General features: G+C 34.7%; 2 protein-coding genes across 2 annotated transcripts in view; both read right to left on the bottom strand.

Annotated features, from left to right (window-relative positions):
- LOC135847388 (inactive dipeptidyl peptidase 10-like) overlaps positions 1–25,942 on the bottom strand; it is a 601,135-nt gene that overhangs the window by 331,405 nt on the left and 243,788 nt on the right. The gene's annotated exons all lie outside the window — the stretch shown is intronic.
- LOC135841975 (uncharacterized) lies at positions 9,717–11,223 on the bottom strand. The gene is made up of 5 exons (XM_065359228.1): positions 11,148–11,223; positions 10,984–11,043; positions 10,819–10,896; positions 10,644–10,685; positions 9,717–10,580 (listed from the first exon to the last, which is right to left on the bottom strand). The coding sequence occupies exons 2-5, from the start codon at positions 11,030–11,032 to the stop codon at positions 9,787–9,789; spliced, it is 963 nt and encodes a 320-aa protein (XP_065215300.1). The 5' UTR covers positions 11,033–11,043; positions 11,148–11,223; the 3' UTR covers positions 9,717–9,786.

Genomic DNA, 25,942 nt, shown 5'->3' with positions numbered 1-25,942 from the left:
TTTCATAGTCAACAATACTAACTATGAAATTTTTAAAAATATTGAGTACATTTGGCACGATTCATGTTATTACTAATCGTTTTACATTTTATCCATCGAATCATTAATTCATATACCATCCAATTCCATTAACGAAAATTTCCTACCTAACCTGAGATTCGAACCTGCGAACCTACGTTCCTAACTGCATAACGTTAACCACTAGACTATGGGGACTTCAATGGATATAGCACATTTTGAACAATTATAAGCACATATCCTTGTTATTCTGAAATATTTTCATTTTTTTAAAAATTGCAGTACATTATTAGTAAGGAAATTGTTTTAATGATATCGCATATTTTTTTTGCTGCACCAAATACCGCAGATGGCAATTTTCTTTACGTTTTGTCAGTTTCATGCAATTTTGAGACAAATGATGACACTTTATAGCGCATATTTTTGCATATTTTTGGAATAAACAAATGCAAATGCTTATTTTAGTTTAAAAAAACTTTGATTTCTTTTTTGTGGGGGGAAAAACAGCAAAAATTTTGAAATTGTCAATACAAAAAAATGAATATTTTTTTATAGCCTATAATATGAAAATTAAAAACGATGATCGATGCATTTGTGTTTAAAAAAAAATTAATGTTTGACGTTTTTTTAGGTTTTTTGATAGCTCATTGAAAATACATACCTACATTTTGATACCTACCCATGATGGAGCAGTTTTATCAGTGTTGTCAGTTTAAAACAGTACCGTATGTTTAAAACGTTTAAAACAGTGTTTTAAACGTCGAGAAAAAAAAAGACAGTGTTTAAAACAAAATTCTGTTTAAAATGTTTTTTTTTGTTTTAAACAAGTTTTTTTTTCAACTCCAATTTCCTAAAAAAAACACGTTTTTTTTCAATTTCTCGTTGAAAAAGTAGTGAAATTGAAGGAACTGAATTTTTAGATTTTCATTCTTCTTCCTATACTTTTTTTCAAAGGCAAATTTTGTGTTTTGATTTCAATTTTTCAACATTTCTTGAGCCTTATAGCTATTTTATGACGTCGCATCTTAAAAGTTGATGACTGAATAACGTATATTTGAAAAACTGAATCCAAAACTAATAAATTTGTGTTAAAAACGTGTTTAAAACACATTTTAAACACATTTTAAACATGTTTAAAACACGTTTAAAACATGTTTAAAACACGTTTAAAACACATGAGGATCCAGCAGTTTAAAACTCTGTTTTAAACAAAAAAAACCGTTTGTTTTGTCTTTTTTAAAGAAAACCGTTTTTTTTCCAACACTGAGTTTTATAGCACTTATTTCTGCTGTTTTTGGTTTCTTAGCACAATAATATTAATGAAATGCGTTTTTTTTTTTTTTTTTTTTTTTTTTTAGATTGTAACCACTTATTATAAGCGCTTTTTTTTGCTGTTTTTCGAGCATATAGAAATAATTGCCGTATTTATTAGCTACTTACTTAATTTTTTAAATTTCAGAAAAAACGTGTGCTGGGCAGGTATAATTGAAATTCAAACTCACATACCTATTTTTAACAAATAAATTTAAGCTTGAACATTGACCATAAAATGAGAAATTTGTCTAAAGTAGTATTTAGAATGGTACTATAGTACTACTTGATACCACAATAACGAAATAGTACTGAAAAGTCTTACCTAAAGTAGTACTTGAATAGTACTATCACATTACTTGGTATCCCAATACTGAAGTACTACTGAATAGTTATACAGAAGTAGTACTGAAGTAATACTAAGTACTACTTAGTTCTACAGTACTGAATTAGTACTCAATAGTTTTATAGAAATAGTACTGAAGTAGTACTATAGTACTACTCATCTATGATTTTCTTGCATGGGATGGTTAATATATATACCTGAGACTTCATTGATAGTGTTGTGCCCAATTCATATCACTCAGGGGAGGGGGGGAGCCATTTGAAAATGTCGGACTTTTCTGCAAATTTCGAATCAAAACTGGTCTTTTTTGACTTTTAAGACAACTGATCACCTACAAAATTAAGAAAAGTGCTTCAGTAATTCAAATACTTAATTTTGAAATTGAGAATATACCAGCACGAATTTTAAGGATTTCTAGGTGAAAATTTCTCCGGCTTGGTCAAAAAAGTATAAATTCCATGGCGAAGGAAAAAACGTCATTCCCCATGACGGTGGATAAAACTTTATTAAGTAGGGATAATATAAATGTAAAATTGTTTAAATTCGTGTTTTTTAGTGTAATTAGTATCAGTACTCACCACATAATAATTTTTCAACATTTCTCAGTTTTTCTCTGTTTGTGTATGCCAGAGCTGAGAAACCATGACGAAAGAAGCAGTAAAAGATAAATAACCATATTTTTATGGAATCACGTTTTTATATTGGATAGTGGTGTTCGGATTCAGTATTTTATCAGAGGACAAGATTTGGTCAACTGCCTAAACAGTTTTGCCATTTTCAAACACCAAAATTTGTAAATAGTGAGCTGTTGGGAATGCATTGAAAATTAAACACGCCGAAGGAACAAAAACTCAAAGACAGAGGTTTGAGGTCACTCCATGGCATATAGGTGTCACTGAAGTGAATTGTGTTCATACTGTAATTTGCGTGTAGTTTTCAGGAATAAAAAAACAAATGTCAAAATTGCAGAACATCACCACTCTTTGCTAACCAGCTATGTAACTATTTAAAAACGAGATGTGAGACAGCCATGACGATGGAACTTTTGATCATATAAGGGGGTCTGTGGCCTGGGTGGAGGGAGTTAAATTCATTGTAGTGCCTGAAAATGTTAGATGGGGACAACTTTTATTGACAAAACCATTCACCATTACTTTTCATCATAGATATGGATATTAAACTGGATCGGACACTTACATTTAAAATGTACAGGAAAAAGTGAAGAAAAAAAATCAACCAATCCCGAATCACGTAGACCACGTGTTTCTCCAGGGGTGAATGCTCTGATTGGTCAGTTGCCCGGAGGTGAAAACTCTGATTGGTCGAATTTCTCCGGAGGTGAAGAATTTTCGCTTCACGAGTTTCCGATCCTGTTTATATTTATATCTATGCTTTTCATGAGCATACTGTAAGTGAAATTTTACACGGATGCAAAAAGTGTAAAATTGGTAGAACTACCCTTGGCAATTCTTTACTAGGAAACACTACTCATTTCCAAGTGTGTGTCAGAAATGTTTCACTACATGCTATCAGTATCAGTGGGGATGCAATAATTTTCAAAAATCAAAAAAATAGAGTTGGCGAATTTTATTTTGAATTTCCCTATCATCGTTGTGATGCTCACACCATGTATGATTTCTCCTGCCTATAACATTTTTAGAATATTCCTACACCTATACCTTGTGGGGATTGGAACCAGGGACCTACGGATGACTGACTATACAACCCTAACCACCTGACTACCAGTGCACTACAGTAGATAGGGCATTTAAAGAATATATTTGTTTGCAAACACTCAATTTCAACAGTTTGTGAATTTGAATGTTGAAACTTGTGTCAATTTCATTTTTGAAAACTATTTGATCGCAAACCCAAAATCAGCTCCAAAGAGGGAGGTAGGAACAAAATTGCCAATTTTTTAAAGAAGTGCGCTGTTGATGTGCTCCGAGCATGAGAACAGCAGAGGCAACAGAAATGCATGTAATCTGTTGCTGGTATCAAAAGACTGTAACTGGTTTGAGCAACTATAGGAAGCAGTGATTACTGAACTCAGGGTTGTAAAAACCCGGCTAGTGGTGTATGAGCTACACTTTAGATAGCGTAGAAAGCAATGGGAAACTACTAGGTGAACGCTCAAAACAACGTTGATTCCCCAGAATAATCACTGTGGCATAGGCATTTGCCTCACCCTGTTAGGGTACCACTAAAATGCGGGTTCCAATGTCCTGTAAAGGACATGGAACCCTGACGACAGTGATGACAAGATTAAGAGAATTGGGCCAATGGGTGTTAAATGGCTGACACACTTTTTCAACAACACGGCTAAGACAGCAAGGAAGCCAAGGCTTTGGCAGAAACCAAAGGTAAGTAAAATCACAGGTGCAGTGTTTCTTGATTTAACTGCCACAAGTCACAAATGATACTGTGAACCATGATCTATTGTGTAAGAAAGTATATTGATACTGTAATACACAGACGTGCTATGTCCACATATTATAGTTATCAAAAGCACTACAACCTGCAAAAAAGTGCTTTGCCCAATATTGTTATCATCACCAAGTAAAAGTCTGTTCCATTTCACCATTAATACAGGAGTAAAGCAAGGAGAAAAACTTGTAATAGCTGTCCTGTAAAATTTCAAAAACTGGACATAGCAAGTCTGTGTATTACAGTATCGATATGATGTCACCCAAGACCACAATTTCACCACCATCATTAAAGGTAACAGGATGTTCTATGTCACTTACATGGGAAAGTCCAGCAGATGGGGAAGGCAAAAAAGACCAAATTCATCGAAAACTTAGGTGTGTAGCTTCCATCTAAAGAATGCTGAGGTAATGTGCACATTGAAGTTAGTATGGGAAGGAGTGCAGCTAGAGAACTATGAAAGCCCCAAGTACCTTGGTATCACGCTTCACCAAACCATCATATATAAGAGGCGTTATGAGAACACAAAAATAAAGGTGGGAGCTAGAAACAACTTACTGCGGAAACTCATATCAACTAGATGGGGAGCAAAACCAAAGACATTGAGAACAACAGTATTGGCTGTGTTACTCTACAGCAGTGTATGGATGTGATGCCTGGGGCCAATCCACACACACCAAGAAGGTCAACATTGCCCTCACCACCACCATGAGAATTTGTTTGGGCTTGGAATTCATTAGATTTTTACGCGGTGGCTTTTCGATTACCGATTAGCAATTTCACTAATCAATTGAAATTGGTTTTGTCACATTTTGAAAGAAACTGGGATAAAACATGTAAATTTCACATTTTCACCTATTTTGACAAATACACCTACTTTGAAATTGTGCTGATTTTGGACTTATTTGTTTTAGTTTTCTTACTATTCGATTTTCAATATTTATAAAAGTTTGAAAACAAAGAACCGTTTTTTATGGCCTTTTTTTAGAGTTTTTCAATGCAAATTACATTTCAAATTTTAATCGATTATAAATGATTACAAGGTTCATTTAATCAATTATAATTCAATTTTTCCAAGCCCTAGAATTTGTCCAGATGCCTCAGACCAACCAATGTTAAACACCTACCAAGAATATGTGGCATCGCACCTCCTTGGATAGCGTGGTGTGTGGCAGCTGACGTAGAGAGGACAAAGAAAGAACAAGACACCTACCATGTCATGTTCGGCCAAAAACCAGTAACCACAAGACTGAAGTCTAGAAAGAGTTTCATGAGGAAGACACATGTAATGGATATGGACCCTATGGAGGGGAGTAAGACTAGATGATCAGAACTTGAGGAGGCCACATGTAGCGAGAACTCAGTAAATGGATATGAATTGCCGCATGCAGAGTGGCTTACATCAAACAAGATCTGGGCTGAATGCACGTGGACAGCAGTAAACCTTACCAGATGGGGTATCCAGGATTCCAGGATGATATGAAGTGTCTGGACTGCAGACAGACACAAAATTATGACTACCTCCTAGTACATGTTATGTGGCATGCACTAGCACTGCATATACATACTAGAGAGAAGCTGTGGGGAGAAATGAACAGCCGCACTGAAGATCTCGTGCAGAGATGAAAGGGTAGAGTATGATGAAGTCCAAAGGTCCCAGACACGATAATAATAAGAAGACTATTTCAAATCTCACCAATTGATTGGTGATGATTTTATACCATTCCAGAGCTTGCAGTGGACTTTTGGATTCTCCAGTTTTTGAAAAAAAACCAGCTCGATACAATTTTTTGTGACCCATTTGATCAATTTAGGCACATATTTTCAAATGTTTCTTTGGCTGGCGGTACAAAATCAAAATTTTTTCAGTGATTAAGCTCTTATGGGGTTACTTCAAAGTTAAGATTGGATTGCATCTGTCCCGATCTTATCAGATCCAATAAGAGAGATCTGATCAGATTTGATTAGATCACATCAGATCTTAGGGGTACATTTCCCCGTACCCCCCCCCCCATTTTGGGAAGGGTGGTAAAAAGCACCTAGAAGGATAGTGCTAGGTTAGTGCTGGTTAGTGCACGTATCGCCGACGTTAGTGCACGCCCCCTTCAACCCAATTTTTTAAAAAATTTGTGGGGGTACAGGGAAATGCTGTACCCCCCCCCCGTTCACGGAAGGAGGTCAAAAACCACCTAGAAGGATAGTGCTAGGTTAGTGCTGGATAGTGCACGCATCCCCAACGTTAGTGCACACTTTCTTCACCCCCTTTTTTAAAAAATTTGTGGGGGGTACGGAGAAATGATTTTCAAAAAAAGGGGAAGAACGTTGTTGAAAGGGTTAAAACCCACATATGTAGTACGATTCAGCAGTTTCGTTAGTGCTGGTTAGTGCACACACTTATACAATTATTCCCCCTCCCCCTCCCTCAATATTGATTAAATGAATAATTTTACACCCTATGGTCCAGCAAAATGAGCATCGAGTAGGGAAAATCAAAGTGGCAAGCTGATTTTCGGTATATTGGTCCATTTTGATGTCCTGAAAACGAATCCGAGGAGTCCCCCACTGTACCGAGTGAGCTCCCCTCCCCCAAATCGGGGGTTTGGCCAAAATCTCGAATAGTACAATACATATTGACTCTAGCGCAGTGGCGTAGCCAAGGGGGGGCGAAGGGGGCCATGCCCCCCCCCCCTTGAGAGCGAAAATTTGAAAGAAAACATGCAAAAATGGACGTTTTTTCGTTGTTTGGACCCGTTTTTTCCAAAAATTTTCGCTCTCGCTTCGCTCGAGCAGTAATTTTGCCTTCATTTTCATGAAATCACCACACATTACAATAAATTTACAGAAAATTAACCCTCATTTCGATTTTTCATGCCTAAAAATCTGGTTTTGTCCCCTCCTTGAGAAAATCCTGGCTACGCCACTGCTCTAGCGCAAATATGGTTTTACAAAATGTTCTTCTACTTGTACGTCAAATTTCCCATTAGATGAGCCATTGATCAATTTTCCAGTCCCAAGAGGGGTGGACCTACGGCGTTTCGAGCATAAGGGGGTTTGGGATAGCTTCATAACGTTGATAGTTAATCATCATTAAATCGATTATATTGTTGTTTTACCAGGCGAATTATTTCACTCCTGTTACGAGATGTATTTTTTAAATGTTTCAATGACTTTTCAATCCCTCTCCAAGCGGATTTTCACACACTTTTTCGCAAAATGTGATTTTGTGTCTTCACTGAAGACTCATCTCCTCCCCTCACATTTCCTCAAATTTTTCTAAAAGTCCCGATTCTGTAACATTGAACTAAAAATTCCCTTTAGGTACATTTTTTTTAAGGCGTTCCCATAGCAGTCTTGCTAAAAAAATCATTTTCCTCACAAATTTCCAAAAGTTTGGAGGGGAGGAGTGGGATAGGAAATCACTGTAATTCTAATCTGCACACTTCATATTATACTTTCGGTTTTATGTGAAACAAACAAACTTTGGAGACTCTCATTTCTCAAGACGTGAGTGAACTTGAAGCAAATCTGATTGTGGAATTTCAGAAGAATTACGTAAGTGATTCCAAATCAGTGATAAAAATTTGAAAACTTCAACTTGAAATTGGACATTCAGGCAAACATATTGAAGTTGAAATCTAAAACTGAAAAAAAAAACATTGCGAATACTTTTTTTTAGATTTTGTGTGTTTATAATTTATAATTACCTAATTTCACAGTTTTGCACTGCCTATTACGATTGAATTGGAAATTTCATTGTGAGAATGAGAAGGTAGGTAGGTAAATAGGTATTCAATGATTTAGGTTCACCCCCCTCGCCCCTGCAGGGGTGAGAAATATGAAAGAAGGTTCATTTTATGGCAAGGAGGAGATGAGTCTTCAGCGAAGACACAAAATCACATTTTGCGAAAAAGTGTGTGAAAATCCGCTTGGGGAGGGATTGAAAAGTCATTGAAACATTTAAAAAATACATCTCGTAACAGGAGTGAAATAATTCGCCTGGTAAAACAACAATATAATCGATTTAATGATGATTAACTATCAACGTTATGAAGCTATCCCAAACCCCCTTATGCTCGAAACGCCGTAGGTCCACCCCTCTTGGGACTGGAAAATTGATCAATGGCTCATCTGATGGGAAATTTGACGTACAAGTAGAAGAACATTTTGTAAAACCATTTTTGCGCTAGAGTCAATATGTATTGTACTATTCGAGATATACTCTACAGAAAAATGAAGTCGATGAAAATTGTAGAGAATTAAATTTCCAATCGACATAATGTCGTTAGTTTTTTTCTAGGGTGCTTAGTTTTCTATATATTTGCAAAAGAAAGTATAATTTTTGGAAAAATTCAGCGCTCAAAACTTTTAAAGCTGTCTGGAGACGGAACGAAGCATTCTACAGAAAAATTAAATCGAGTTTTTCTTCTAGGAGGCTTATTTTTCGATAGGTATATTTGCAAAAGAAAGTAAAATTACCCCACCTTGGAATCAAAACTCACTTTTGCCAAACTTGAAAGCCATACTGCAACGATATGGCAACTTGAAAAAAAAAAATTTCTCATGGAATCCTATTTAGTAGTCTTACTCAAGAGCTCGACACACTTTGCGACGTTTTTTTCATCAACGCACTAGGCGAAATCAGTTATTGTCAATTTTCTCGAAACTTTGTCCGATGGCAAAAGTGAGTTTTGATTCCAAGCTCCTCAATTCTATAAGTGTGTGCACTAACCAGCACTAACGAAACTGAATCGAACGATGTGGGTTTTAACCCTTTCAACAACGTTCTTCCCATTTTTTTTGAAAATCATTTCTCCGTACCCCCCACAAATTTTTTAAAAAAGGGGGTGAAGAAAGTGTGCACTAACGTTGGGGATGCGTGCACTATCCAGCACTAACCTAGCACTATCCTTCTAGGTGGTTTTTGACCTCCTTCCGTGAATGGGGGGGGGGTACAGCATTTCCCTGTACCCCCCCAACAAATTGTTTAAAAAATTGGGTTGAATGGGGCGTGCACTAACGTCGGGAATGCGTGCACTATCCAGCACTAACCTAGCACTATCCTTCTAGGTGGTTTTTAACCGCCTTCCGCGAATGGGGAGGTACCATGTTTCCCTGAACCCCCCACATATTTTTAAAAAAAATGGGGGTGGAGGGGGCGTGCACTAACGTCGGCGATACGTGCACTAACCAGCACTAACCTAGCACTATCCTTCTAGGTGCTTTTTACCACCCTTCCCAAAATGGGAGGGGTACGGGGAAATGTACCCAGATTTTAGCGAGTCTAGACATTCCTCAAGTCACTCACCATAAGTATAATTTGAACTGACCAGTTTTAATCGAGACAGAGTTGTGATCAAATTGGATCTTTTCAAAATCTGATCATGTCTAAAGAGAAAGTATTGAAAGAAATTTTGTAAGACTTGTGTGATCACTGATCAAATCTAGACATTCTCTAAATACATTCATGTGATCAGAACTGATCGAAAAATGTGATCAGATCAAAAGTTTGATAGAATTGAATCTGTCCCACCTGATGCGTTTCAACAGAGAGGCCTATTTGATCAAATCACATTAGATCTGATAAATAGATACATAATTAAGTAAAATAGTCAAGCAAAATAAAATTTTATCTATTTGACAGATAAGAAAGAGCCCACATTTTCTTTCTCATAAAATTAAAATGTTCAAAACTGAAATATTTGAGATTTTTTCGCAGAGGTGCGAGTCGCAGGTGATTTTTTGCCAGCTGCGGATGATTTCCCCTTATTTTTCTCTTCGATTCGATTTATCAACTCCTGTACCACAATAGTATTGACCATCGTATGAATCATATCGTTGGTCTTGATGGGAATATCTACCTTGGGTTTTTCTATCTTTTTCTTCTTCAAAAACTGTTCCAAAACATTCTCCAAGTTTTTATTTTTCAGCTGCATCACTCTGAACGTGTAATTATACAACGAAGCTTTGCTATCTTCAGAACTTTGCAAAGCCTTTCTGAATTTCTCCTTGTACCTAGAATTCAACAACGATTCACCCGACTTCGATTTCAATGTTGTATCGAGTTTCTCGTTGACGTATTTCCGAAGAGCTTCTTGATCAAATTTTCCATTCTTTGTGTACTTAACGGAAGGATGCTTGTCGTTTGTCTTGAGTATAGAAGATTGATAAGGACTTAGTATTGGATTGAGCAACTCTTTGAATTCTTCGTTGGTTAGAAACGAACGGTCGACTATAATATCCCGAACTTCATTGTAGAGTGAGTCATCTTCGTTGATTTTATGATAAACGTAATCCGATTTGAATATTTTCTTCCAGAGTTCGCGGAATGAGTCGTCGTTATGGTTGAGACAATTGCAGACTTGGTTCGAGTCGCAGAAACCATTGGATTTGAAGTGGAATAATTCGCCTGATATTACGCATCCGGTATTACAGCCTGCTTGGCCGAACAGCAGACAGCTCATGGCTGGATTTACTTCATCTACGAAAAAATGTAAGTAGAGCCGGTTCTAATAATGCTTCTCGCTAAACTAGGCACGCTTACTTTCATAGTCTTCGTCTGAAGAATCCTCTTCATCCGAGGAACCTGATTTCGGAGAAATTGAGAATATTTTTGAGGTTCCTTATGGCAATACAATCTTATACTTATTTTACCCTGCTCCCTCCCTTCTTTTTTTAAATATTTAGACGAAAAGCAATATCTTTGATAAGGTAATTACCTGCATCCGATTCATCGTCTGATTTTGAATCAGAAGAGGCTGATTTCTTACCAGATGGTTTGGCAAATGATGTTTGTACTGAAAAATTAAGACAAAACCAAGCTCAATAAAGGCCCCTGAATGTAAAATATTAATTAAATTCGAAATCGAAACTTGAATTTTTACTCAATATAAGGCCCAAAGCGAGCACAAGTAGTGCGAATGGTATTTTCATTATGCAAACCTCTGAAAATATTTTTCAAAGAAAACGTTATAGTGAGAAATTATTGAACGAAAAAACAGAATATTTCAAAATCAAATATTTGAAAGCAAAAAAATGTGAAACTTACCAAGTAAAAAAACTATACTTATATGAACTGTAGATCTGAAATTTCCTTAGCTCAGTTGGTTGCAGCAATGTAAATATAGGCAGGTAGATGAAAATTTAAAATTTTACTTTCGAATTTATATACTTACTTACTTGGTGGGTAGATTTAAAATATAAGGCAATTATTAATTCCGCGAAGTCTGCAATTACAGGCTCATATTTTTTTCAAGTTCACTGTCACACATGGTCTTATAGCCTACTTTTCTAAAACGATTTTGTTCTCACTGATTGTGCTGACATTCATTTATTTTTCAAGTTCATTCCTTAATGTTTAAACTTCTACATTTAGAATTTTTCTGTCAAAATTTTCACGTTCATTTACGTTAGACACGACCAAAATCATTTTAAAAATATTAAAATATGGCGGAAAAATGGATATAAATTGAAATCAATAATGTGACATGGTATTAACGAGTTGAAAAAAAATTTGGAAAAAATTTCAAATATACTTACACTCTTTTTCTGTCGTTATATTATGCGATTCCACCGTCATAGGTATTATTTTTCAAAAAGATTTCACATCTCCTGAAATATTTAAATTATCTTTTGTACCTTTATATTTTCAAAACTAATTTCAGCTAGCTGCAATTTTTCTGTTATTTTAGAAAAATTTTGCTCCCATTCTGTCGAATTTGATCTCCATTCAAAATATTTCATAGAACTTCGACAATTTTTATGCAATTTTCAAAAAAATTTATGGCGAATAAGACAAATTTACGAACTTTTTACAATTCTACAGTTGGAAGTAGGTACGTATTATATAATCTTCATCCTAATATGTATTCATTGCATTTTACATGGTATCTGTAGATCTATCTATTTTTCAAAAAATTTGATTTCTTCACTTTTGCATGAAATATCTCGAAAACAAGAAATGATGTCAAGAAATTTTTTCTCTTAATTTTTTTGGTGAAATAATTCTTAGTTTCACATAGGAATTGATTCCTTCGATGAAGAATTTATTTTCATCCATATTGATTCAAAGCTTTGAAGCTTCAAAAAATGCCCGGGGAAGTTTTTAAACTCAATTGAATTCGAATTAAACCAGGTTTTGAAAGAATATTTAGATTTAGTCGATTGAATCTAATTACACATATTATTCTCTATCGATTGGGTAGGTAAACATTTTATGATCAGGTAATTTGAGTTCAAATGGACCCCAAACTTTTTTTCCGATTAAAGAGGTATCCCAATTGACAGGAAAATTTTTAAAACCGGATGAAGCTAAATCGATAAAGCATGCAAAAATAAATGACCAATTAAAATTTCAGGTGGTAAAAGACATTTTCTGATTTTTGGTAAATTTTTAAAAATCAAATTCATGCAAAAAATGAGAATAAGAAACTGAAATTTCAACTAATTTGCTTACAAGGCTGATATTGGTTTGCAATACCCTATTTTTGATTTCCTAAATTGAATGGTAACCGTTTGAAACGGTTTTGAGTAGTTTTGGAGCCTCAAGAAAATTTTTGAAAGTTGAAATTTCCACAAAATTTTACAAAATGAAGATTAGGAATCTAAAATTTAGTGTGAAATCTAATTTAAAATGCTGTATGGATTGGCACAGTCGCTTCAAGCCGTTCTGAATCTCTCAACTATGTTTTGAAACTAAAAGGACTATAAAAACTCTCACTAAGTAACTTCATTCATCAAAACACAGCTCAATTGATCAAAATTCATCAATTTTGAAGTTTAAAATTCGTCGAAAATTCAAAAATAACAGAATTGCTTGTTTATTTCAAAAATCAAGAATTTTAAATCACAAAATTGAAAATTTTGAGCATAGAATTGAGAGGTTTTTATTTCAAAGCTAAGAATTTTATATACTTAATACCAAAATTGATTGAAACTGGCAGTTTTTGATTTTTAATTACAAAAGTCAAAATTTTTGATTCCAGGGTTAAATAAATTTTATTTCAAAATTGAAAATTTTTGATTCCAAAATCGAGAATTTGCTATTCCAAGGACTGATAGTTTTTGATTTTAAGACTCTCAAGTTGAAGGTTTTGAGCTCAAAGCTGAGAGATTTTAATTTCAAAAGTCAAAAATTTTGATTCCAGAGTTACAAAATTTGTATTCCAAAATTGAAAATTTTTGATTCCAAAACTGAGAATTTTTTATTACAAAACCGAGAATTTTTGATTCCATCACAATGAAAAAAGAACGTTTGATTCCAAAAATTCTATACTTATTTAAGAATTTCGAGTCCAATACCTACCAACTTACTGGGAGGTTTTCATTCCAAAATTAAAAATTTTTGATGCCAGAAAAATTGAAAATTTTTTATATTAATATTGAACATTTTTGAATGCAATATTGAAAATTTTTGATTCCAAAACTGAGAATTTCTGTCTCCATTACATTGAAAAAGAAACTTCTGATTCCAAAAATTCTAAAATTTTCATGCTGAACAACATATTAAAAAATTAGGATGGTAACATGTTGCAAAGTCAATTTGAAAAAATTTAAAGTTTGCGAAAAAATGTGATTTTTTGATTTAAAACATGAAAAAAAGTTTTGATAGGAGAAGTTGACCCATTTGACGCCTATTTGTACGTATGTAGTGAAAAAGTTGAAAAAACCCTTTCACTAGTTGAAATGAACTCCTCACAAAAAAATCAAAATTTGAAAAAATTCAATTTTCCATTTCAAACACCAAAAAAAGTTCAAATTTATTCAGTTGTCTTTTTTTGACCTCTTTCTGATGTATTTCATGAAAAAGTTGTTAAAAATTACACTCGCAACAAAAAAATAAAAATTCGTTCATTTTTTGAATCTTTTCAAATTTTGATTTTTTTGTGTGATGAGTTCATTTCATCGAGTGAGAGGGTTGATATAGTTAGAAACGGATAGATTACTTAAGGGAGAGAAGGAAATGTTTGATTTCGTACTCAGTGAGGATTGGAATTATTCCTTACGTGGGGAATAATTGCCCATTGCCAGCTAGCTCAGAAGGCTGTAACCTATCTATTCAACTATACACATTCAATGTTTATAGTCATAAATAGGGCAACCCAAAATATGCTCTCATTCAAGGTAAAATATTCAATATATATTTGATTTTTTGAGGTGAAATATTCGACAAAAATATTCGATTACCCCTAAAATATTCGAAAATATTCGAAATCAAATTTGGTATCGTTTCACTTGCCTTTACAAGCACATTACAAAAATGGCTACATTGTTGGGTTTTGTTTCCTAAATCACGTGCACAATAATTCACAATTTCGCAAAATGGAACAAAATTGTTGAATTAAAATTCTATTTTGATCATCAAAAAAAGAACAAAAATCGAAGCTTAATTTAAAATTCAATCTTCATCATGATTTTCATCAATCATCAATATCATCATCTTTAAAAAGAGCCATTTTTTTCATCTTCAACATTATGTGAAAATTACGTTTCCTGTGTTGCGATTCTCAAAATGCAAAAATTTCCAAAATATTAAAAAATATTCGATAAATTGTGAAATATGTGGTAATTTTAGACAAAAATATTCAAATAGCAATCAAATATGTGAAAATATTCATTTTAAGGCAAAATATTCGAAAATATTTGAAATGAAGTAGGTCTTGAATGAAAGGCAATTTTCTGAAACGTAAAATGATTTTGTTACATTTGTAATTGGAGTGCAACAAAAAAACATTCAATAAAATATATTGGGTTGCCCTAGTCATAAATAAAAACGCTGTTTTACTTATACTATATATTTACACTATTTATAAATCGTCATAAACATACATCGTGTGCAATTATGTTTTCACATAGCATTTGAACGAATGATATTTGGAGACGTAAATGACTTAACTCTACCTATAGTGAGAAAGCCTGCAGAGAGATCTGTAATCTTACGAGCATTACTACGTCGTCCATGCCACTCGCAGGTGGAATAGGACGTGCGAAATATATACCTATTAGGCTCCTGATTAAATTACGAGGTATTCATCTAATTAAGGTCATTGCACTAGACATTTCAGTCAGACGTACAATGACACAAAAAACTTATAATTAAATAGTATACACATATTACTACTTACAGAACACTATACGCTTTTTTCCATCTCTATTGGTGGCCTCCCCAATACTAAAGGCATTAATGGAACTTAACTAAACGAGACTGCACGTAGTACTTTGCATAATCCGAATATGCCGCGGAACATAACGAACTAACAAAAAAGTTACTATTTATCGATCACGGGATCGATCAATATAATAAAACAAATTGAATTACCTCGCTAGAAGAGGGTACAAATAACCATCGCTCGATCGTGGGCTCCCCTGGGGGGCGCGTCCACGATTCGTTATATTAACAGGCAGCAAGGAACCAGCTATCGCGAATTCGCCAAAACCAAGCAATTTAGAAAATACATGTTTACATTAAGACTAAAGAGATATGACTTCTTCAGTACAACTCCATAAATACAACTAAGGATTTTTCTCAAGAAATCTCTAATATAAAGATGACCGTAGCAGCAAAATCCCAACCCCTAAAGGGTGGAGGTATATGCGCAATGCGCGAGAATTGCTATGTACAAGTACACAGCTAATAAATAATATTCTTAAACCCTATCTTTGATCATAAATGTCATCACGACGCGAGCCGCGAGATCATTGATTAATTGACCTGTCACAGGGGGTGGAATGCCACCACATATGTCGCTAACTACAGACATCATAAATCTGTCATTCTATCGTCCTGGTCGCGAACTCTTTAATAAAGGGGGTTCGGACAACGACCTGACGTCATGTACGTAAAGTACAGAAGAATGCGAGATTTTCTTATTTCTTAATAATTTACACACGTTCCCAATATTTTCAATATAAGGGGTCAGTAAAATAAGCACTACCTTCGGCAGTGGGGCCAATCTGCCCTATGTCAGGGTTTTTTCAACTTTTTCAACAGTTACATACAAATATGGGTCAAATGCGTCAACTTCACCTATCGATAAAACACTTTTTTCATGTTTTAAATCAAAAAATCACATTTTTTCGCAAACTTTAAATTTTTTCAAATCGACTTTCCAACATGTTGCCATCCTAATTTTTTAAATATGTTGTTCAGCATGAAAAGTTGTTCATAATTAGGGCTAGGATTTATATGCGCTAAAAAATCGATTATATGCGCCTTAAAAATGCGCTAAAAATGACGAAAATATGCAAATATATGCGCTAAAATGACAAAATATGCGAATATATGCGCTATAAAAGTGCAGCATGTTGCATATCAAAATAAAGGCATTTTCAATCTGGAGCTGAAATTGCAGTGCATAAACAGAAAAAATACACCCATTCAGATTAATTTCATAAAATAGCATTTTCTTTTTATAAAAGGAAGAATTATACATTGGAATAACATCCGATTATCAAATGCTGTTTAAGATTGTCAATCAAAACCGATTTCCGGTTGTCTCTGAGCACAAATAAAAATAAAATCATGGTTTCAATTTTTAAAAAGTTTTTTTTTTTCAATTTGAAAAATTTACAATTTTTTCTAAATGTTGCATTTTTTGAATCAATTTTTGTGATTTTTTCCGAAATATGCGCTATCGACTCAAAATATGCGATAAATATGCGCTAAAAGAGCATTTTTTGACGAAAATATGCCAATATATGCATTTATACCCAAAATATGCGGAAATATCCGCTAAAAAATTTCACCATTCGTCTCAGAAATGTATGAATCGCAAAAGAAACAGTGATATGCTCTAACTAGTATAGCCAAAACAGATATGCGTTTGCATATAAATCCTAGCCCTATTCATAATATATTTTTTTCCTAATTTTTAAGAGTCGGAACAATATGAAAACTACGTTTCGAAACTTTTTGAGCTAATTTTTTTGTACGAAAAAAAAGTGGCAACACTGATTTTTATGATATCACCAAAAAGCCTTTAAAAACCCATAGGTAACTATAGGTGCGTTCATGATTGTCCGTAACTCTTACGGCCTGTTACAGAAACTTTGTTCTTTTCGGTAAAACAAAAAATTACAGTTACGGACAACGTGAACTACCCATAAGAATTCTTGTATTTTACTTTTCCGTAGCAGACCGTAACTTTTATTACGGTTGATTACGGACAATCATGAACGCAGCTTCAGGAGAAAAGTTCCATTTTGGTAGGTATCGCGGTTATCGAGAAATCCACTGCTGAAATGGATGATATTTTAGGTTCACTGAAAACTTTGACACCCCCTGGCCATCTTTAAAAATGGGCTAGACGGCTGCGATTTGCACCATTGGTCATCTCTTCGGAAGGTCTTTCCATAGGAAAAATTTCAACAAAAAAAAAACGCCGAACCCACCTACCACTTCTTGGTCCAATTGACGTGGAATGACCCTATTGCGTAATTTTTTCGCCCTTGTTTCCTCGATCGACTACTTATCAGGAGGAAAATACCTACTTATTTCAAAATGGAAAATAGAAAAACTTTCGAAGAATTTTGACAAAATTCAGCGGAGATCATCATTTTTAGTCTAAAGTTGGCAAAACCAAATTTTAGCCCCGGCGGCGGAGGAAAAAAGTAATGGAAAAATCCTCAAAAATGGTTTTTGATAAGTATCCCAAATCAAGATCGTTTTGGATCGAAACCTTTGTCATTTTCAAGGATATTTTTGTGTTAATTTTTCTCTAGAATTGTAAATTTTTGAGATTTCTTGGAATTGCACAAATTTCATTTGGAGCTGAGCAAGATGTGCGCAGCTGCAATGCTGCATGTTAGAATACTTAGGACCTGAGTCCAAGATTGTGAAATTTTTTTAAGTCTTATGCATAATATTTAGGTATGGAAAAAAAATTAAATTGCCCAATTTTGAGAACTGTGACCTCCTTATCTGATGGCTTCAAGGTTTTGAATTTATGTCTTGACTAATATCGACACAAAATGCATAATGCAATTTTTGCAATATTGAGGATTTTCTGTTTTTCTCCACTTTTGTAATCACCTATCTACATTTTTATCCAAAATGAGTAGGGTCTTTCTCACTTACTATGTATTATAGAACTGCCCAACGGCTGAAATCACTTTCAGAATATTCAACTTGAACAAGGCTGAATCGTTTGTCGGAATATTGTCTACTTCGAATGGTTGCTCAAAAAATAATCAAAACTGTCATTCTTTAGTCTTTTTAGTCTCTAGAGTTTTCATTTGCGAATACTTAATTTATTGTAAATTTTAGGTTTTACATAGATAATGAGAATGTGTAGACATGAACAAAAATTGGAAAATAATTTCAAAACAAGAATTCATAACTCATTTTATTTAGGTAAACAAGAAAAAAATCTCATTTGTGATCAGGTAGGCAGGTACATTCAAAAATTAAGAACGTCCCACCCGAGTTTTTCTGACACCTCCAGACGTAGCTGTACCAGCTACAAGTGGTTTTTTTGCGCCCTGCTGTGGATAATTTCTGAGAAGGTAGAACCTTTTTTTCAATTCAACCAATTATAGTATTTATGATGGTATTATCGACCAAGAGAATTGTATAAATATCATCAGGAACGTCTTTAATTCCAGAATTGGGTTTCTTCATTTTATTATCCTTTAAAAACTTGTTAAAAATGTTCCCCAAAGTTTTATTTTTAAGCTGAGTAATCTTGAAATTGTACTCAGACACGAAATCTTTTTCATTTTTAGATTTTTCCAAAGCTTTCTTAAACTTCTGAACGTATTTTACATCCAACAACGATTTACCAGATTCTGATTTCAGTTTTTCATCCACGTTCTGGGTGACGTACTGAACTAGATCCTGTTCATCAAATTTGCCATCTGCGGTGCGCTTTACAGCAGGAATTTCGCTGTCGCTGATTTGTCTGCCTTTGAAGTTGTGGCAGTTGCAGATATCATTAGAGTCGCAGACCCCTTTTGACTGGAAGTTCATCAATCTGGCGTATAAAACACAAACATCATCGCAGACTTCATTTCCGAACAGGATACAGCTAAGGGATGGATTTATATCTAATAAATTTAGTAAAAAATTGATAATCATTATCATCAGTTATCAAAATATTCAAAAATCTGTAAGTAGGTACTTATGCTCACCTAGTTCAATTTCCTCTTTGTTCTCTTCAATTTGATTAATTAATTCGTTTACAATAATATCATTGACACGAACGATTGGATCTTTATTTTGAATACCGACAGCATTTCCAAACTCCATGCTATTCTCATTCAAAAACTTGGTTAAAATAATCTGCAAATTTTCATTGTTAAGCTTTGTAACTTTGAAGGTGTAATCATGTACGAAATCTTTTTCATCTTTAGAGTTTTCCAAAGCCTTCCTAAATTTCTCTTTGTATTTTACATCCAACAAGGATTTAACTGATTCTGATTCCTGTTCATCAATTAGGTACTGAGTGACGTGTTATACAAGGTAACTTTCATCAAATTGACCATCTTTGGTACGCTGTACATTGGGAACTGTATCGCTGATTTTACTATTTCTGTGGTTGTGACAGGTGCAGATATTGTTGGAATCGCAGACACCTTCTGACTTGAAGTTGAATAATTGGCCGGTTAGGGTACATCCAATTTGACAGGCTTCTTTTCCAAACAGTAGACAGCTCAGGGATGGATTCTCATCTGAATTATATGTATTGTGAAATAGATTGAGTTGGTAGATATATATACCTAATTAGTTATGAAAACAGGCTACAAAAGTCGATCCACCCTACTGCTTTGTACATAACATTTACTCACCTTTAAAAATATTTTCTTCAGTTTGATTAATTAATTTGCTCACAACAATGTTTACGATAATTCTATTGATTGGCTCGTGATCGGTAGGAATATCGATTTTGGGTTTTTCCATATTATTCTCCTCGAAGAACTTTTCCAAAATATTCTGCAAATACGCATTTTTCAGTTGTTCTACTTTGAATGTGTAATTGAACATGGAAGCTTTACACGATTTATAGGTTTCCAAAGCTTTCTTGAATATCTCTTTGTATTTCACGTCCAATAAAGCTTTACCACTCTCTGATTTCAGTTCTTCGTCCAATTTCTCACTGACGTATCTTTGAAGAGCCTCCATATCAAATTTGCCATCCTTAGTGTACTTAGCAGTGGGATCTTGGTCATTTGTTTCGAGTATTGAGAACTGGTAAGGACTGATGACAGATTCGAGTGATTGTTTCAATTCTTCGTTGGTTTTGAAAATATTACTTCGGAATATTCCGAAAACATCGTTATAGACTTGTTTGTTACGGCTGATGTTATCGAAAACGTATTCGGAATTGAATCTGTCTTTCCACAACTCACGCAATTTGGTCTTTTCTTCAGTCAGACAGGTACAGAGTTGGTCTGAGTTGCAAGAACCACGAGATTTGTAGTGGAACAATTGGCCTGTTATGACACAGCCGATATCGCAGCCTTTGTTTCCATAAAGCAAGCAGCTCATGGATGGGTTTGATTCGACTGTGAAAAGAAATTGGAAATGGTTGGTTAGAAAATAGACGTGGTGCGGTTTATTGCTTTAAAACATGTTTTAAGTTACATCACTGACCCTTGTCTTGATTTTCCATGTTTTCTCCATTTGATGAACCTTAAGTTGTTTCAAAAAAATGAAAATATTATCAAAACTCTGTTCTGATTAGATCTCATTAGATCTATGATCAGATGAAATTAGATCCAGAGGATGCCCGGATCTAATTTGATCCAATCTCTTTTTGCTGAAAGGTGAGAAAAAAGTTAGATAAGAATCACTTGAAGGATTTTACCCAATATAAGGCCCAAACCAAACACGAGCAGTGCGAATGATTTTTTCATTGTTGCAATGAAACCTATGAAAATATCACATTTGTAGGTAAAGAATAAAAATTGAAAAATTTTTCAGTCAAAATTGAAAACCATAAAAATGTGAAACTCACTGAGTTTAATGTGTGAAATTCCTTTAGCTAAGTACAGTATTAGCAGCAAAAAGTAGATACACGAGTGTTCAAGTTTTGCTAACAAAGAAAATCAATAAGGTGAATGCTGATTTATATAAGTGGACATTTTTTGAAAAAAATTGTCATTTTGTGAAGTTTTAAGAAACAGCTGTTCATTGTTAATGATGCTCGCTTTTTCCAATTGATCCCTCATAGAAAATCACTACTAGTGACTTCAAAAAATTACTAGCGTTTCTGAAAAAGTTACTAGTGATACCAAAAACGTTACTAGCGCTTGTACTGACGCTACTAGCGACCAACTTGACACTACTAGCGACCAACTCGTCACTACTAGCGACCAACTCGTCACTACTAGCGACCAACTCGTCACTACTAGCGACCAACTCGTCACTACTAGCGACCATCTCGTCACTACTAGCGTCCAGCTCAACGCTACTAGCGACTGACTTGACGCTACTAGCGATCAGTTTGGCGATACTAGCGATTATCTCAACGTTACTAGTGAATGATTTAACGCTACTAATGACCGAGCCGACACTAGTAACGAATGAAAATAAAGAATTACCAAAAACCATAATTTTGAAAATTTTCCGCTTGGGTCAGATCATTTTCCTTTTTCTTTCTCCGACCAAAATTAGATAGTAGCAAAATTGACTTCTCACATCACAAATAATGCGATGTTTTTACTTGGATTTTTTTAAAAAAAGATCCTCCGCTGCATTTCAGTCAAACTACCAGAAATCCTCAATCTAAAACTCCCTTTTTTTTCGCCGAATATCTGGAAATAATCATTTAACATTTTAATTTTTTGCCAAATTAGTTATTTGTGAAAATATAGAAATTATATCATGAAAAAAATGAAGAATTGTCAATTGTCAAGAACTTTTGTTGTGGCTTGCTCAGTTGCTCTGGCCCCATTTATATTTTTAATATTCGGAGGGGGAGGGAAGGGGAGAGGAACGGAAAAAAATTCATGAATTTTGCGAATAAAGCCTAAATTCCAGTTGAAATAATTGAAAAAAAATCGAGGTACCAGCCCCCTCGGGGGTTGAGAGGAGGGGAGAGGAACGGAAAAAAGTCCATTTTTGCGAATAAAGCCGAAATTGCAGTCGAAAAATGAAAAAAAAATCGAGGTACCAGCCCCCTCGGAGGGGGGAACGAGGGGAAGGGGATAAGGAAGGGTCCATTTTCGCAAAGAAATATCGAATACAAGTGTATGATACCCATTTAATTTTTATCCAGAAATATTAACACACCAAAAACTCAGTTTTAATTTTGTAAAAAATCATCAAACTTGAAATTTTTTAAAGTCCAGAGTGCTAAAAAGTGCATATAAATGTTTCAAACACCTCATCTTCCAACTTCCCCAGTGGCCTAGTTGGTTAGGCAGATGACTAGAGAGTGAGTGGTTGCGGGTTCAAACCCCACTCCAGGCATGAAATTTTTTTTGATTTTCAAAATTTTTTTGGGAAGAATTCGTTGTTCTAGGAGGGTCTACGAGTAAATAGCTGCCATTAACATGTTTTTGTCATGATTTTCAGTGCAAAATGCGCAAATTTGCGCGTGTCACTACTAGTGACAAACGTTACTAGTCATTAGTAACGTCTGTCAGTAGTAGTGACGCTACTTGCCGAAAAAGTTACTAGTGTTTTTTTTTAGTAATGACGCTAGTAGTGATTTTCTATGAGGGATACCTGCATTTTTGTGTGGTAATTTGTAAGTATTGACTAATTGCAACTGGCGTTCAATTGCTTGTAAATCATACCTTCATTAGAGACTACACGATGTTTCTCCAATGCCAATGTCAGGTAGAAAATGTGATCACTTTATGGCAAATTTTCCCACCTGATTTCGAAGCAAAACATCTGCCGCACGTCTTTCAAGTTCATTTAGGAAACAGATACTTGTAGAAATTTAAAATTACGTGAAAAAAAGTGTCGTTTTAACTCGTTTAAATAGATAGGTACGAGCTTTAGGTACCTAATTTAAATTACCTATAACTATAATATATCTTCACGTGTCATGTCATCGTTGTAGATAATAGCAACAATGCGGTTCAGCGGCCCAAAAAATGTCTCGTTTTCAAACATTTTCGGCAGAACTATGGCAGCAATTTGTGGGTTGAGTTGATTGAAACTGATTCCGGACTATCGCAAAAATTAGTCGAGGAAGTAGGTATTGGTAGATAGAAATTTTTTACATACATTTTTGAAACGATCCTCGAATTGAACCAAACTAGTTTCAAATGTTCTTGAAAATCAGTACCTGTACCACCACTTTTAAGTCCAATCGCATCAAATGAAGAGTACATGGGAAAGAACGGCAATTAACTTGTTCAAACCATCTCAACATTCAGTTCGAATTCGAATTTTGATCCAGTAGAAACCGTGGCTGATATTTTCAATCATTTTTTTGACGATTTTGAGGATTGGCAAAAAATATCAAAATAATGGACATATTATTATGTAGTTTTCAACAATTTTAAACGAAATGTGTAAGATTGATGGAAACTTGATCCCAAATCTTCCTACATTATAGTATTTTAATCGGTGACGATTTCATGATGAAAATTCAAATCGATTTCAAGTCGATTTCTTGCTGAAGGCCTAATTTTGACTGCAAATGATTGTTGATTTTTTTCTTTCTCTAAACCCTCATAGAAAATCACTACTAGTGACTTCAAAAAACTACTAGTGTTTCTGAAAAAGTTACTAGCGTTTTCGAAAGCGTTACTAGCGTGTGTACTGACGCTACTAGTGACCAACTTGACACTACTAGCGACCAGCTCGTCACTACTAGCGACCAGCTCGTCACTACTAGCGATCGACTCAACGCTACTAGCGACCAACTGAACACTACTAGCGACCAACTCAACGTTACTAGTGATAAGCTTGGCGTTACTAGCGACTGCCTTGACGTTACTAGTGATCAGTTTGGCGCTACTAGCGACTGACTCGACGTTACTAGTGAATGGTTCAACGCTACTAATGACCAAGCCCACACAAACCATGTTTTTTTAAATTATGAATTTTCAAAACTTTCTGCTCAGGCCAGATCATTTTCCTTTTCCTTTTTGTAACCAAAATTAGAGAGTAGGAAAATTGACATTTTCTCACATCACGTTTTTTTACTTGATCTTTTTTTTAAAAAAAGGTTCCTCAGATGCATTTCAGTCAAATTACCAGAAATCCTCAATCTAAAAACGTCATTTTTTGCAGAATATCTGGAAATAATCATTTAACATTTTCTATTTTTTTTGCCAAAATTGATTGTTTTTGAAAATACAAAAATTATGTCCTGAAAAAAATGAAGAATTGTCAATTGTCAATAGCTTTTGTCCTGGCTTGCTCGGGTCCTATTTATATTTTTAAAAATATCACAACTTCCTAAAAAATTAAAATGCCTAAGTCATGAAAATCAATTTTTTGCATCATTTTTAATTTGGATAAATTTCAAAAAAATTACAAATAAGGAAAGCTTATTTGTTTTTATAGGTAGATATGACTTAATATCCATTTAATTTATATCTAGAAGCATTACCATACCAAAAACTCATCTATATATCCGCAGTTTTAATTTTGTAAAATCATCATACTTGAAATTTTTCAAAGTCCAGAGTGCTGAAAAGCGCATATAAATGCTTTAAGCACCACTTCCCTCATAGAAAATCACTACTAATGATTTCAAAAAACTACTAGCGTTTTTGAAAAAGTTACTAGCGATGCCGAAAAAGTTACTAGCGCTTGTACTGACGCTACTAGCGACCAACTTGACGCTACTAGCGACCAACTCGACGCTACTAGTGACCTACTCGACACTACTAGCGACCAACTCGACGCTACTAGCGACCAAATAAACGCTACTAGTGACCAGCTCGACACTACTAGCAACCAACTTGACACTACTAGCGACTGACTCGACACTACTAGCGACCAAATAAACACTACTAGTGACCAACTTGACGCTACTAGCGATCAGCTCAGCACTACTAGCGACTGACTTGACATTACTAGCAAATGATTTTATGCTACTAATGACCATGCCAACAATACTAAGATGAAGCGGACACTACTAAGAACTGATGCTACTAACATGCTATCATTTGATATTTCAATTTTTTGCCTAATTGATTGTGAAAATATAGAAATTATATCCCGAAAAAAATGAAGAATTGTCAATTGTCAAGAGCTTTTGTTGTGGCTTGCTCAGTTGCTCGGTTGCTCGGGCCCCATTTATATTTTTAAAATTCGGAGGGGGAGGGGAGGGGAGAGGAACGGAAAAAAGTCCACAATTTTTGCTAATAAAGCCTAAATTCCAGTCGAAAAATGAAAAAAAATTTGAGGTACCAGCCCCCTCGGAGGGGGAGAGGAGGGGAGATTTTATGATTTTCAAAATTTTTTTGGGGAGAATCCGTTGTCCTAGGACAGTCTACGAGTAAATATGAGGAGCTCAGAATCAAAGTGGTCATTTGACCGGAATTTTGAAAACACGTTTTTTCGCGGATTCGGGTAGAGAATTTAGTGCTCTATAACATGGCATAACTGGTTTTCCAGTTTGGCGTGTTGTTCCGGCTTAAAAATGGCCTTGAAAAGTGGTTATGGAGTCAAAACGAACATTTGACATTTTCAACGCCATTTTTAGACCGGAACATGGAACTAAACTGAAAAACCAAGCGTGCCATGTTGTAGAGCACTGATTTCTCAACCGGAATCCGTAAAAAAAATAATAAAAAAATGTGTTTTTTTTGGTGCCAAAGTGAGGGCTGAATTTTATTTTCAATATTTTCACTCAAATATGTATTTTTTTTCATTTAAAATGTTTTAAAACAACCTCGAAACAATAATACTCATTTTGGTTGTGTGATATTTAA

This window comes from Planococcus citri, chromosome 1 (genome assembly GCF_950023065.1).
Source record: "Planococcus citri chromosome 1, ihPlaCitr1.1, whole genome shotgun sequence".
Lineage (NCBI taxonomy): Eukaryota > Metazoa > Arthropoda > Insecta > Hemiptera > Pseudococcidae > Planococcus > Planococcus citri.
The sequence above is the reverse complement of the archived record's forward strand: the minus strand, read 5'-3'. Positions and strand labels throughout refer to the sequence as shown.

Excerpts from the sequence above, each read along its gene's own strand:
- LOC135841975 (XM_065359228.1), bottom strand. The coding sequence starts at position 11,032 with ATGAAAATACCATTCGCACTACTTGTGCTCGCTTTGGGCCTTATATTG. Across the intron at positions 10,897-10,983 it reads CGCTTTGGGCCTTATATTGA|TACAAACATCATTTGCCAAA; the intron begins GTAAAAATTCAA and ends TTAATTTTTCAG. Across the intron at positions 10,581-10,643 it reads TTCAGACGAAGACTATGAAA|ATGAAGTAAATCCAGCCATG; the intron begins GTAAGCGTGCCT and ends ATTTTTTCGTAG.